The 13686-nt window shown below is 36.9% G+C and overlaps 1 protein-coding gene across 1 annotated transcript in view; it reads left to right on the top strand.

Annotated features, from left to right (window-relative positions):
- The window catches only part of LOC137658693 (E3 ubiquitin-protein ligase RAD18-like), a 297989-nt gene that overhangs the window by 106181 nt on the left and 178122 nt on the right, over nt 1–13686 (top strand). The window contains exons 7-8 of the mRNA XM_068393684.1: nt 10494–10628; nt 11215–11361. Coding sequence (XP_068249785.1) covers nt 10494–10628; nt 11215–11361 — 282 coding nt within the window. The remainder of the gene's footprint in view (nt 1–10493; nt 10629–11214; nt 11362–13686) is intronic.

Genomic DNA, 13686 nt, shown 5'->3' with positions numbered 1-13686 from the left:
GGGCTAAACATAGCCCCAAGGATTTTCACGAAGCTTGCGAATGCAGCCGTCCATCAATTACGCCTAAAGGAGATCCAAGTAGTGGCGTACCTGTACAATTGGCTGGTGTGGGCAGCATCCAGGACAGAATGCATGCAAGCCTCCAAGAAAGTGATCCAGTTCCTGGAACCTCTAGGCTTCAAGATCAACATCAAAAAGTCTCGACTATCTCCAGTTCAAAAGTTTCAGTGGTTGGGAATCCACTGGGATTTAGAGTCACATCAGCTTTCCATCCCTGTGAAGAAGAGGAAAGAAATAGCAGGATCTGTCAAGAGACTACTGGAATCCAAACGGATGTCAAGACACGAACAGGAGAGAGTACTGGGCTCTTTACAGTTTGTTTTGGTGACAGATCCAGTGCTAAGAGCACAGCTAAAGAATGCAACAGGAGTTTGGAGAAAATATGCATCAAACGTGCTAAGAGATCTGATGAGACCACTACCGACTCGACTGCGAACGCTTCTCAAGCCGTGATCCAAAGCCAAGCAGCTGAAGAAATCGATACTTCTTCAGCCACCTCCCCCTTCAATGACTATCCATACAGATGCTTCAAAGGAAGGGTAGGGAGGTCATTCTCACCAAAAGAAAGTCCAAGGAGCTTGGTCCAACCTTTTCAAGACGTTTCATATCAACTTTCTGGAAGCCATAGCAGTACTTCTTACACTGAAGAAAGTATCTCCTCGCCACTCGACCCACATAAGGTTGGTCCTAGACAGCGAGGTGATAATGAGATGCCTGAATTGACAAGGGTCGAGGTCGCCTCAAATCAACCAAGTGATGTTGGCCATCTTCCGGCTGGCGGAAAAGAAGAGATGATACTTGTCAGCAGTTCACCTTCAAGGGTTCCGCAACGTGACGGCGGACGCTCTATCCAGGTTTACACCGATAGAGTCAGAATGGTCCCTAGACGCAGGATCGTTCTCCTTCATCTCGAGTCAAGTCCCGGAACTGCAGATAGACCTCTTTGCGACGAACGACAACAAGAAGATACATCGTTGTGTCCCCATACGATTATCCTCTAGCGGAAGCAGTGGACGCTATGTCCCTCGACTGGAACAAATGGTCCAGGATTTACCTGTTCCCTCCGCCCGACCTTCTATTGAAGGTCCTCGACAAACTGAGATCATTCAAAGGGAAAGCGGCAATAGTGGCTCACAAGTGGCCGAACAGCGTTTGGTTCCCTCTGGCATTAGAACTACGACTGAAGTTTGTGCCGCTACCTGATCCAGTTTTGACTCGGCGAGTACAGAAGTCGACTGTCTTTGCTACATCACAGAAAACCCGGAACCTACATCTCATGATTTTCTCTCCCTAGCAGTGAGAAAAAGATTCGGGATATCAAGAGACAGTATATACTTTTTGGAGGAATATAAGTCCAAATCTACCAGAAGACAATATGAGTCATCGTGGAAGAAGTGGGTGTCCTTTGTCAAGACGAAGAAACCACAAGAAATCTTTTAGCTCCATGATGTTTTCAGTAATTCCTTCTATTTGCTTCCATGCTTGTATTATCATGTAGCATTCTCTTCTCCTTTCCTGACTGTATAGTTTTAAAAATTGCAGTCTTTCCCAGTAGTCAAGGTCCTTAACTACTTCTATTCTAGCAGTATAGGACCTTTGTACACTCTATTTGTGCAATATCCTTTTGGTAGTGTGGGTACCATATCACATTGCAGTACTTGAGTGTACTACGAACATAAGTTTTGTAAAGCATAATCATGTGTTCAGCTTTTCTTGTTTTAAAGTGTCTGAATAACTTTCCCATTTTTGCTTTACATTTAGCCAACAGTGTTGCTATTTGGTCGTTGCATAACATATTCCTATTTAACATTACACCAAGGTCTTTAATTGCTTCCTTGTTTGTGATTGTCTCATTATTAGGTCCCCTGTATGCATATACCATTCCCTCTCTGTTTCCATAATTTATTGATTCGAATTTATCGGACTTAAATACCATCTTATTTATCTCTGCCCATTCATATATTTTGTTTAGATCTCTTTGTAGTGAGTTCCTATCTTCATCACAAGTAATTTCTCTACTTATTCTTGAGTCATCTGCGAAACTTCTCACTACAGAGTTTTTAACATCACAGTCTATGTCTGAAATCATAATAACAAACAGCAGTGCAGGTAATACCGTACTTTGTGGCACGCCAGATATTACCTGAGCTTCATCTTATTTCTTGTCATTTGCAACCACTATCTGTTTTCTGTTTTGCAAAAATTCTTTTACCCATTTTCCTATCTTTCCCACAATATTGTGCTTTCTCATTTTTTTTCTCTAATATATTATGGTCTACCTTGTCAAAGGCTTTTGCAAAATCTAGATAGATCACATCTGTGTCTTTTTCATTTATCATATTTTTTCATATGTTTTCAGTGTGCTATCAGTTGGGTTTGTGTACTTTTTCCGGGCACAAAACAGTGTTGACCTATATTAAACAAATTATTTTTAACCAAATGGTTCATTATTTTCTTTTTTATTACCCTCTCATACACTTTTATGATGTGATGTTAGACTAACAGGTCTATAATTGCTTGCCTCTAGTCTTGATCCACTTTTGAAAATAGGGGTTATACAAGCTTATTTATGTTTAACATATATCTCGCTCATATCTACTCTGTCTTAGCAGTATTGCAAATGGCTTTGTGATAGTGTGTGCAGTTTTTTTTAACAAAATCGCTGGGACTCCATCTGGCCCGGCTGCCGATCCATTTTTAATTTCGCTTATAGCCTTGACAATATCTGCTTCATTAATATATATATCCATTAGATATTCACTATTTTCTTCTCTCATTTCTGTTTCATTATTCTCATTCGCAATTCTTGGCGTGAACTCACTCTTATATTTTTCTGCTAATATGTTGCATATTTCCTTTTTTTCATTCGTTAAGCGTCATTCAATTCTTAGAGGGCCTATTTCTAATCTCCCTTTATTCATCTTTTTTGCATAGGAGTAAAGTACTTTTATTTTTTTTTTATTTTGAAGAGTCCTTTCTTCTAAGTCCCTTTTTTCATTTTCTTTCTGTATAATCTTTTGTTCTGCATTTTCTGTCTTACATTTTATTTCCATCATTTTCCACACATTTTTTTCTTTTGCTAGATTTTTCTTCCATTTTCTAATTTTCTGAAATAAGATCCTTCTGTCTCTTGGTATGCATGTTTTTTGTTTATTGTTTTTTTTTTTCAGTATATATTTTTCAACAATTTTCTTCAGTATTTTGTACAGTAATTCCGTATTTACCTGTATATTATCACTTACGAATACATTTTTCCATTCTTTGTTCAGTTCTTCATTTATTTCTGACCATTTTATATTCTTACTGTAAAAATTATATTTTTCTTATCCTTCCCAACGTTTTGTGGTTTGATTAATTCTGCGATCACTTGCTTTGGAATGGACTATTAAATCTATGACTTTGTGGTCTGAAATTCCCGAGTTATACACTATTATGTCTTTAACATAATTCACCTCATTCACAAATACTAGATCTAGGACATTTTCCTTTCTTGTTGGAAGGTGGTTTATTTGTTGCATATTATGTTCTAATAGCATATCTTGAAGCTTTTCAAATTGCCTCTTATCTTCTGCGCTACTATTACTCTCTTTTTTATATGTATATATACAACCACTTTCTTCTATCCGTTCTTTCCAATCCACGAAAGGAAAGTTAAAATCTCTGGATAGGAGTATATTCCGATCTTTATGGTTTCTACATATATCATCTATTTTATCTATTATTATGTCAAACTCCTTAGTATTTGGGGGTCTGTAAACAACAATATTCACTAGTTTTTCAAATTCAAATTCTACCGCAATCAATTCACATTTTGTGTTGCTGTATTTTTCACAGACTTTTCCTTGATTTATGTCTCTTCCATATATTGCCGTTCCCCCTTGATTCCTATTTGTTCTGTCTGATCTATATGTTTGGAAACCCTTTATCTGGTTATCACTGCCAGTCTCTTGGGAATACCATGTTTCACTTATATTTAATATATCTATTTTTTCAATTTGGGTTAGTTCTTCTAAGAAATCTATTTTCCTTTTAGAGTTACTCGCGACTAAACTTTGTGCATTCATCATTATTATGGTTTGTGTTTCATATCCATTATTTAATATTGGTAATAATATGGATTCTCCCATGCTTCGTTCTTGTTCTGATATGATGTTCTTTTCTTCATTTCCATTAAAAAATCCAACTTTTCTAATATATTTGCTCTTTCGCCTTCATATTTATTTTTGTGTGTATACCTGCAATTATCCCCTTATCTGCACCAACCCCTGGCATTATAGATGTATTCTTTGTAGTTGGGCTCTAAATGTGCATATTTGGGTTGAAAGGCATCATATCTTGGGGCTTTTGGTGCATAGCGCGGTATATACTCGGTTTGTTTTTATGTTTCTTTTTTTGTTTCATTTTTGCTTCCAGTTTTCTTTTCTGTTTGTTGAGTTTTCTTACTTTAATTCATGGTTGCAGGATGCATATATCAACATTTTTTGTTGTATTTGCATCCTTTTCCTTCATTTAGGTTTTTACATAATTTTGGATGGAGATCTCTGCATTCGTCTCCATATCCGTCTAAGTACGCACATTTACCATATATTTCATAATTATGGCATATCTTTGGATGTTTGTAGCATCTTTCGCCAAATCTGCAATTCCCTCTTCAGCAAATTGCAGACTATATCTTTCTTTTCTTTATTTTTCTTGTTCTTGTTCTTCCCTAAAAGTATGTAGGTCTGGATAGAGTCTCTTGGGTCCATTATTTGTTTCTATCTGATAATTTATTTCTTCGTAAGTATGTTGTTGGATGGCATCATGAGTTATATCAATGATTTCCTCTACATCCTTACACATATCCCGTTCATTTTTCTCTTCTTCTTCTTCTTCTTCTTCTTCTTCTTCTTCTTCTTCTTCTTCTTCTTCTTCTTCTTCTTCTTCAACTATTTGCAGATTTAGTCTCGACTTAATTATATTTTCTATCCAGGCTAAGCATGTTGAGCAGAATACCTTTGTGTGTCTATTTTTTATTTTTTGCTGTATTTCAGCACATGTAGGGTGTGTTGGAACATGACAGGCATCGCATTTTCTAATCAGTTGTTGAGGATTATTAATGGAATACCATATCTTACATGTATTGCACCAATTTGGCATTCTTTTTCCCAATGCATCAATCAGCATATTCACCATATTGGACTTTTTATTGTTCTTTGATGGAATGTGTTGATTGATGTAAACTCTTTACAAGTCTCTTTATCACTTGGATCTTCTTCGGAATTTCTTCTATTATTTTGCTGATGTTTTCCGCAGATTTGCTCTAGTTTGTGGAGAGAGAGAGAGAGAGAGAGAGAGAGAGAGAGAGAGAGAGAGAGAGAGAGAGAGAGAGAGAGAGAGAGAGAGAGAGAGAGAGAGAGTGTGTGTGTGTGTGTGTGTGTGTTTTAAACAAAAAATATGATAGGTTAAAACACATTGGTACTTATGAAATATTAACTAACTGTATAGATGAGTTGAATAAGTTAAGAAGTGGTATAAACAATACTTTGTTACTGTATTCGTACAAGCATATTATTGAGAGCGGCAGCTAGACATCAGCTGATCTGATCACAGCCAAAAGTTAAACAAAAAGAAGTCAGCAATACTCAATTTTTAAAACACACCCGAAATTTAAAAACAAATGCACATGTTTTCTTAAAGCGCAATTAACTATTTAAAGAGTAGCAATTTTCCAGAATAAAATGATGTTTCCTAAAAAATTGTGGTTTGCTGACGAAATTGGATACCCTATTTTAAGCTATGATTGAAATGGAAGTATACACAGTATAATTTTTTCGTTTCATATTTAATTGGCACTTTAAGAAAACCAATGTTGGTTTCTTCATCTATTTGTAAGTATTGTATGACGAGAGAGAGAGAGAGAAAGAGAGAGAGAGAGAGAGAGAGAGAGAGAGAGAGAGAGAGAGAGAGAGAGAGAGAGAGAGAGAGAGAGAGAGAGAGAGAGAATGAATCAGCTGTTTTAATCGAATGCCGTGTTTTTGTTTCGTGTACCTCCTGAAGCGAGGAATTGATCGCCACAACTAACAATAGTCATGTTAATTTCATTCTTAAACTCAAGTTGCCATATGTGAGCTAAGGTTTTATTTCTTACTAGTTCGGTCCTAGGACCAGAGCAAGGGTAATCATGGGGGATGTCATCACCCGTGCAACATGTCGCTTCCCCTACACCTACGGATGTAGCGGGACCGAGGGACCAGCCACTTCCACGGCCTTCACCGGCTGTGGCGACGGAAGATCCTGAGGTGGAGTCTCAGTTTCTAGAGGTTATTAACCCCATGCGTGAGAATAATGGCATCAGGGCTCCTCCTGAGGTGGTGTCTGAGATAAGTGTACAGCTTTGGAGATCCTATGGGGAGCTCTCGAAGGCAGTTCACGGCCCCTCACACTACCCAGGTCGAGACAGGCTGCTCGAGCATTGGACCTAGTGAGTGACCAGATCGCAGGACCTGGTGACTCGCTTAGGCGCCAAGGTTCGAACAAGCTTCTCCCTCAACCACTCCAGCGACAGAAGAGGTACTATGTCACAGAGTCTTCTATGCCTTGTCCTTTCCCTCTCGACCCCCGCGGTTGGAGCGCTTGCTGGGGGTTCCTCGGTCGAGAGCTTGAAATCCCAGAGATTGGCCTTCTCGGCCTATGAGATTTCAACCATTGAGTCCATCTCTGTAGCTGCTCTCAAGGCTGCTCCGTGGCTCAACCACTGGTGTGGTACAGCCACAGCGTTCGCATGCTAACCCCGAACACATGGAGCAGTACAGGAACCTGGCTTTATCTGGTGGGAAAGCTGTTGCTTTTCTCTTGGACCAGCTTGCTACCCAGTATGCCAATCTGATCCTCAAAAAAATGCGAGACAGTAGGCGCTCGTTTGGCAAGACAGATTGGTTCAAGAAAGGCCCTGGTACTCAGGAACACTCCTAATAGAGCTGCAACTTCTCTCTTTCTACCAGAGGAAGTTTAGGCCGCGCGGGATAAATGGTGCCTCGACTTGAAGGACTCCATTATCCACCAGGCGCAGGCTGTGAGTTTCAAGGGACCTGGTCCCGCGAAACCGTCCGCAGCCAGGCCGAGTCAGGCCAAGCTCACGGGAAGTAGCAAGGGTACCACTGGTTGTGCTCCTGCTGTTGCTGTGCAGCCGAGACCTGCTCCTGTTCAGAAGGGTTCTGCCCCCAAACAGACCTTTCAGCCTCCCTCAGGAACCCCTCCACGTCGGGGAAAGAACAGGGACAAGCAAGGGAAAGGGAAACGCTGAGATTGGCTTTCCCCTTCCCATGTTGCCGAGGGTAGGGGGATGCCTATCGCGCCATTGGGCGATGCGGCAGCACCTCGGTGCCGAGGAATGGGTAGTGTCAACCCTTCGCGAAGGGTACAAGCTCCCATTCGTGCTTCATCAGCCCAGGATCCCTGTGTGTCAACTTTGAATTAATGAAAGTTGAAGTTTAAAATGAAGATTATTTTTGATAAATGAAATAGATTAAAAAAATGGCCGCTTGGATGCCAGCTACCAGGCGAAGGAATCTCTAGTGATTACCTGCACGGAAAATATCTTATTTTGGTCAACACGTTAGAAGACCCATTCTTCTCTGGATCCTGCAACGTGCTAACTAGTGGTAGGTGGTTATACCTTGCTAAAAGTCTTATGGTTAGTTTCAGCTTTGTCAAAAGTATATTCCATGTAAAGAGCGAAAAGGTATGTATGGTTTCAGAACAAGCATATTTTATTGCAGACTTACTGTATGAACAGTGTACAGTTATAGTGCTTTGCCTACTAGAACTAACGAATGATATTTTGTGAAAATTTAAATAATTTTTATCATATATGTCTATTCATTATTATTATTATTACTTGCTAAGCTACAACCCTCTTTGGAAAAGCAGGATGCTATAAGCCCAGGGGCCCCAACAGGGAAAATAGCCCAGTGAGGAAAGGAAACAAGAATTAAATATTTTAAGAACAGTACCATCATCTAAATAAATATTTCCTATATAAACTATAAAAACTTTAACAAATCAAGAGAAAGAGAAACCAGATAGATTAGTGTGCCTGAGTTTACCCTCAAGCAAGAGAACTCTAGCCCAAGATAGTGGAATACCATGGTACAAAGGCTATGCCACTATCCAAGAATAGAGAACAATGGCTTGATTTTGGAGTGTCCTTCTCCTAGAAGAGCTGCTTACCATAGCTAAAGAGTCTCTTCTACCCTTACCAAGAGGAAAGTAGCCACAATTAGAGTACAGTCGTTAACCACTTGGGTGAAGAAGAATTGTTTGGTAATCAGTGTTGTCAAGTGTATGAGGACAAAGGAGAATCTGTAAAGAATATGCCAGACTATTTGGTGGTGTATGTGTAGGCAAAGTAAAAGTGAACTGTAACCAGAGAGAAGGATCCAATGTAGTACTGTCTGGCCAGTCAAAGGACCTCATAACTCTCTAGCAGTAGTATCTCAACGGGTGGCTAGTGCCCTAGCCAACCTACTACCTATAAAGCATCATGATGATGCTTTTGTATTAGTACTTTTGAATAGATTATGATTGAATTTTATTTGTTTTTTACAGGATACTTTTCAGTATTATTTTTTCATACAAGTAACTACATTATGGTAAATAATTTTGTTAAGATTGGAAAATAGCAGGATGGAAGTAAGTTGACAAGAAAGAATTTGACCATTTATTCAATAGCCTAGCCTAATTCAACTCACATGGTAACGGATCATTGGAATTACGGTATATGTTGGAAATAAAATTTTAAAGATTGCTCGATATGCTAATTTTATGCTAGGTGAACATGTACATTGATAAGCAAGATAGTCTCAAAAGTCAGTGTTATCAAATGGCTTACAAGACTTTAAGCCTGGGGTGACTGTGATAAAGTTTAGTGGCATCTGCAATAGGTGATAGCTTTCTTGTGAAGTTCATATTGACTTTGGGAGGTTGACTAGTTGCTCGGGCCTGAAGTACTGAGGTCTTATAGTACTGTAATTTCAGAATCAATGATTATTTAAAATCTTGATATCTAAGAAAGGCCAACACTGATCCCAACTTGCTCAGACCAAAAACCTCAAGTATGGAATCAAGGGAATAGTTAAGATACCGCAATTATTATTTTTATAAATAATTTATCTAAGAAAACACTGTGGGCCAGTTTTTATTAATAATGCTGGAAAATGAGAAGCTGACAATTTGTGGGAGTGAAACTAATCAAAATTAGCTGTCTTCTAAGATTTATAATTCAATTAATGTTTACCCAAGTGAATTAAGACAGAGAAGAATTAAATAAAGAAAGAACTTGATGTAGGCCTGCATTAATGAAAAGGAAATCAGATAACTACTACACAGCTGTTGACAATCTGGCAGTATTTAATTGGCACATGTTTGTTACCAATAATGTTATAGTCCTCCACTTTAGACAAAAGGCTCCAGTTATTGAGGCATCTAAAGAAAATGAAATGAATATGGTCTGTATATCAGTGAAAGGTTTCTGAAAACAAAATTCTTGTTATTAATCAAAGCTGTAGTTGTTCTTTGAAATAAGAGAAATCCTCTCTGGCAAAAAATATGTATAGTCTTAATAAAATTTGTTGATCAAATGAATATTCTTAGATTTTAAAAGAAGTCCACACAGACAGACTAATACAACCAAGTTTGAATAATTGTTAAAAGAGAGCAGGTTGGGTGAACTGATAAAAGAAAGTGCCAAATAATACAAATTCACAAAATTGGCTCATTAAGTATGAGTTAAGAACGTGGTAGAACATGAAATATGATGTTGAAATGGTACACTTACTATAATACTTAAACAACGAAGTATATTATTATCGCTGGGAAATTTATCAGTAGTGTACACAGTGAGCTGGGAAATAAACTTAATGACAAATCATTCAATACTTGTATATCACTTGTTTCTGGCATCATATGAATATGGAAAGCATTGGAAAACAGGGATAACAATGGGTTAGCTATATCAAGACAGCATTTTCTTAAAATCAACCAGAAAAAATACTTGTCTTGTAATATCAAGAGAAGATAGCAAAAAGCCAAAGAAACCTGTAAACCCTTAATAAAAAAAGAAGCAGAATTCAGATTTCATCCAAAAATTTTCACTGGATTAGTGAGAAAAAAAAGAAGTAAGACGAAAAAAAAATAACGGCTCTAATTATTTTCACCTATGATAAAATAGAAGCCAGTAATAAATACAAAATGTAAGCCTCCTTCCTTTGGAAAAATAAGGATATGAGAGTGGTGTTAACCAACAGATAATTTTCTTACAAATTAGGAAGGAAAGGTGTAAATAATTCTTATTAAATTATGAGTAAATAAATTTTGCAGAAAATTTTTAAATAAGTAGTCACCTATGTTTTTATTTTTTGATAATGTTTGTGTATTTCTCTGTATTCTTTCAGAGCTGGAAGTGATACTGCTACTGAAGATCCAAAGGTTGCATGTCCTGTTTGCAATGTCCATGTGCCTGAACGCAACATAAATCTACATCTTGATGCTTGTCTAAAACGTATGGAAGAAGAGAGTAAGGAGGCTGTGTAGGTATTGTTTGCTTTTGCTAAATTTCAAAGGTACTTTGTTGATTTTATATTCCCCTATTAATGTGCTTTGGCAGATTTTTATTTTGTAAAATTATCAGATGAATTGCCCAGGGCCTATTGTTCTATAAAGTAGTTATGATTACTTTGATTGTTGTGTTGGTGTTTTATATTATAAAACCTCCAGTTCATTCATTAAGCTGAATTCTGTGTGGTTCTAAAATTGTTGAATTTAAATGACCAGGTTTTTATCATACACATCATATGGTATTTCTAACTAACATGCAATTTTAGTGATTATACAGTATTTTGTAATGAGTCGTAAATGTACTGTAATTCCATGAGCTAAATTTGTTTGATAATTAATTAGTCCTGTTACTGTGCAGCAAATATAGAATTTAAGTGTAGATAACTGTATTTTATCTATTTTCAATTTTGCTTCCCTTCTCTCATATCAATAGTTTGTTTTTAAAACCTGTTTATGAGAATCTGTTAATCGAGTGAGTGACTTTGGCCTCATTGAGTAGGAAGCTTTGCATTTGAATAAGAATAATGCAGTGGCATTGATTATCTTTTTTTTATTTAGAGTGCGTATCAGTCAGACGCCCAAGCGGAAGCCATTACCGAAGTTGGTTTATTCACTCCTTAGTGATAAACAGTTACGACAAATGTTGAAAGAAGTTGGATTGCCAATTAATGGCGACAAGCAGCAGTTGTCCAACAGACATCGAAGGTTGGTTTTATTAAACTTCTAATTACCTCTGCCAACTTCTTTGCCAGGGTTATGTTTTGAAAGGCATGTTTTTATTCATTTATTTGTTTGTGATTTGTGGAACTCAAAAACTATCAGACCGAATGTCATGAAATTTCATGTGATAATTGATAATGATTCAAGGACAATTTTATTAAATTTTGGGAGTGATGGAGTTAAAGGTCAAGGTCATGAAAGGGTAAAAATTTCTTTTTGCTATATTGTTGTCAATAATTTGTTTCCACTGTAACAAATGTGGCGTTTGCGAAGTTATGTGCTCTACCGAGTACCTATTCTAGTTTTTTCATGCATTGAGATTTATTATGTGTAGAAGGCTATAATAATTTCAGTAGTTTTATACCTTTAAATATCGTTTGATATTGGTAGAGATATACTGCAAAGAATGTCAAGTTCAGAAACTTTATGTTTGAAAGCTAATGAAGTGATAATGTAACATTATAGAGCACATTGAGAAATTATTTCAGTTTTGTTTTGGTGCATGTAAAGGAAATTTGTAGCCTTAACTTGTTTAACCAAATTATATTTATTAATTTGAAAGTTGTTAATGAACAACAGAGGCAAGGGAAAGATCATTGTAATGTAGCAAATTTTCCCAAAGACTTTAACTATTACTATTATTAGCTAATTTACAACCCTAGTTGGAAAAGCAGGATGCTATAAGCCCAAGTGCTCCAACAGGAAAAATAACCTATTGAGGAAAGGAAAAAGGAAATAAATAAGCTACAAGAGAAGTAATGAACAATTAAAATGAAATATCTTAAAAACAATAACATCTAAATTCATCTTTCATAAAGAGAAAGAAAAATGAGATAGAATAGTGTGCCCAAGTGAACCCTGAAGCAGGAGAACTCTACCCCAAGACAGTGTAAACAAGCAAATGGCAGGACAATAACAAACAGGATTCAGTTAAAATTATAGATTTTATGGTAACAGCCAGCACTAAATAGCTAACATCACTGAGGCCCATCGTGACAAAGATATTGAACAAATAAAGAAAGTCCCTAGTTTAATTATGATTGTAGATATTATGAAAATCAGCTATTTTCGCCATTAAATAATGTTACTGTCTGTTTTATAAATTTCCTATAATTAAAACTCTTGAATGTCACATTCTATGCACTGCAAAAGCATTCACAATGTTGAAAAATTTGAATTATTTCTAGAAAATAGAATATCGGTGTGACTGAATACATTCAGGCACCTAGTCTTTACTGAGGCCATGGCTAGCAGGAAATGATTCTTGATGACTTCCTTAAGGGTCTGTACTGACACTATAAGCAGTCTCTCTATGAGAAATCAGGTTGCATTCCGTGGGAAGATAAGACTGTGCGAAGCTCCTTGTTTTCATGGAGGACATCATCGGGTAACTGCATGATTTTTATGTGGTGGATCATAACAGTAAATCACTTGGTGAAAGTACAAGACTTTAATGTATGAAAGAGAAGACAGTTTCAGTTTCACTTGAAGAAGGGAAGTATTCTTGTCTCGGCTTTTCAAGATAGCAACATCAATATAAGAAAAATGTAAAGTCTTCGCATCTTTAGGAGTAGAATTGTATTTTCCAGCTGAGAATGTAAAATAGAAGGACGTTAATGGTCCCAAATTAAGTGATAGAATAAAGATGAAGGCAAAGAAATAGTCTTTCTGTTTAGGTTTCTGCCAACAGCTTGATTCCAGAGTAGTAACTTTAAATTTTTGGTTGTTTTTCAGAACATTCTTTTTTTTCTATTGGGATAAGCTTGCAGACTATTTTTTTCATTCTTGGCTCTCTTGAGAGCTTTCAAACAATAAATAGATATTTTTTTTGTCACTAAATATAAACCAACGCTATTTATAGGGGTATTACTTTTGGCGAAGCTGAAAGACGAGCCGTTAGATTTTTAGCTGGGGTTAACCACCCACCTGCTAGTTAGCGGCGGGTTGGGGTAGTAACTACCCCTCTCACTCACACACTTGGGTTTATCACTCACTTTGCTTTTGGCTCAGGTGGAGAATGGACATTACCACTCTTCCCATTCACTATTATTCACTTGTCATTACAGGTAGTCGACAACTTATGACGTCGATAAGGAACGAGAGACGTGTCATAATTCACGACGGAGATAGGGACCGATAGTTATTGTTGTATGTTGAACTTAAAAAGTTAAGTTTCCTTAGATTTATTATGGTGTGTCATGATTCGGGAATCATCTAAGTCATATTTTATCAATATTTTCTTACTGTGTATTATTACAGTATTTAATTTTTTTTGCTTCAAAAGATATCATATGCTTTACTAATGCATTT

The sequence above is a fragment of the Palaemon carinicauda genome, chromosome 19, assembly GCF_036898095.1.
Source record: "Palaemon carinicauda isolate YSFRI2023 chromosome 19, ASM3689809v2, whole genome shotgun sequence".
Classification (NCBI taxonomy): domain Eukaryota; kingdom Metazoa; phylum Arthropoda; class Malacostraca; order Decapoda; family Palaemonidae; genus Palaemon; species Palaemon carinicauda.
This window is presented reverse-complemented; position numbering and strand designations above follow the sequence as displayed.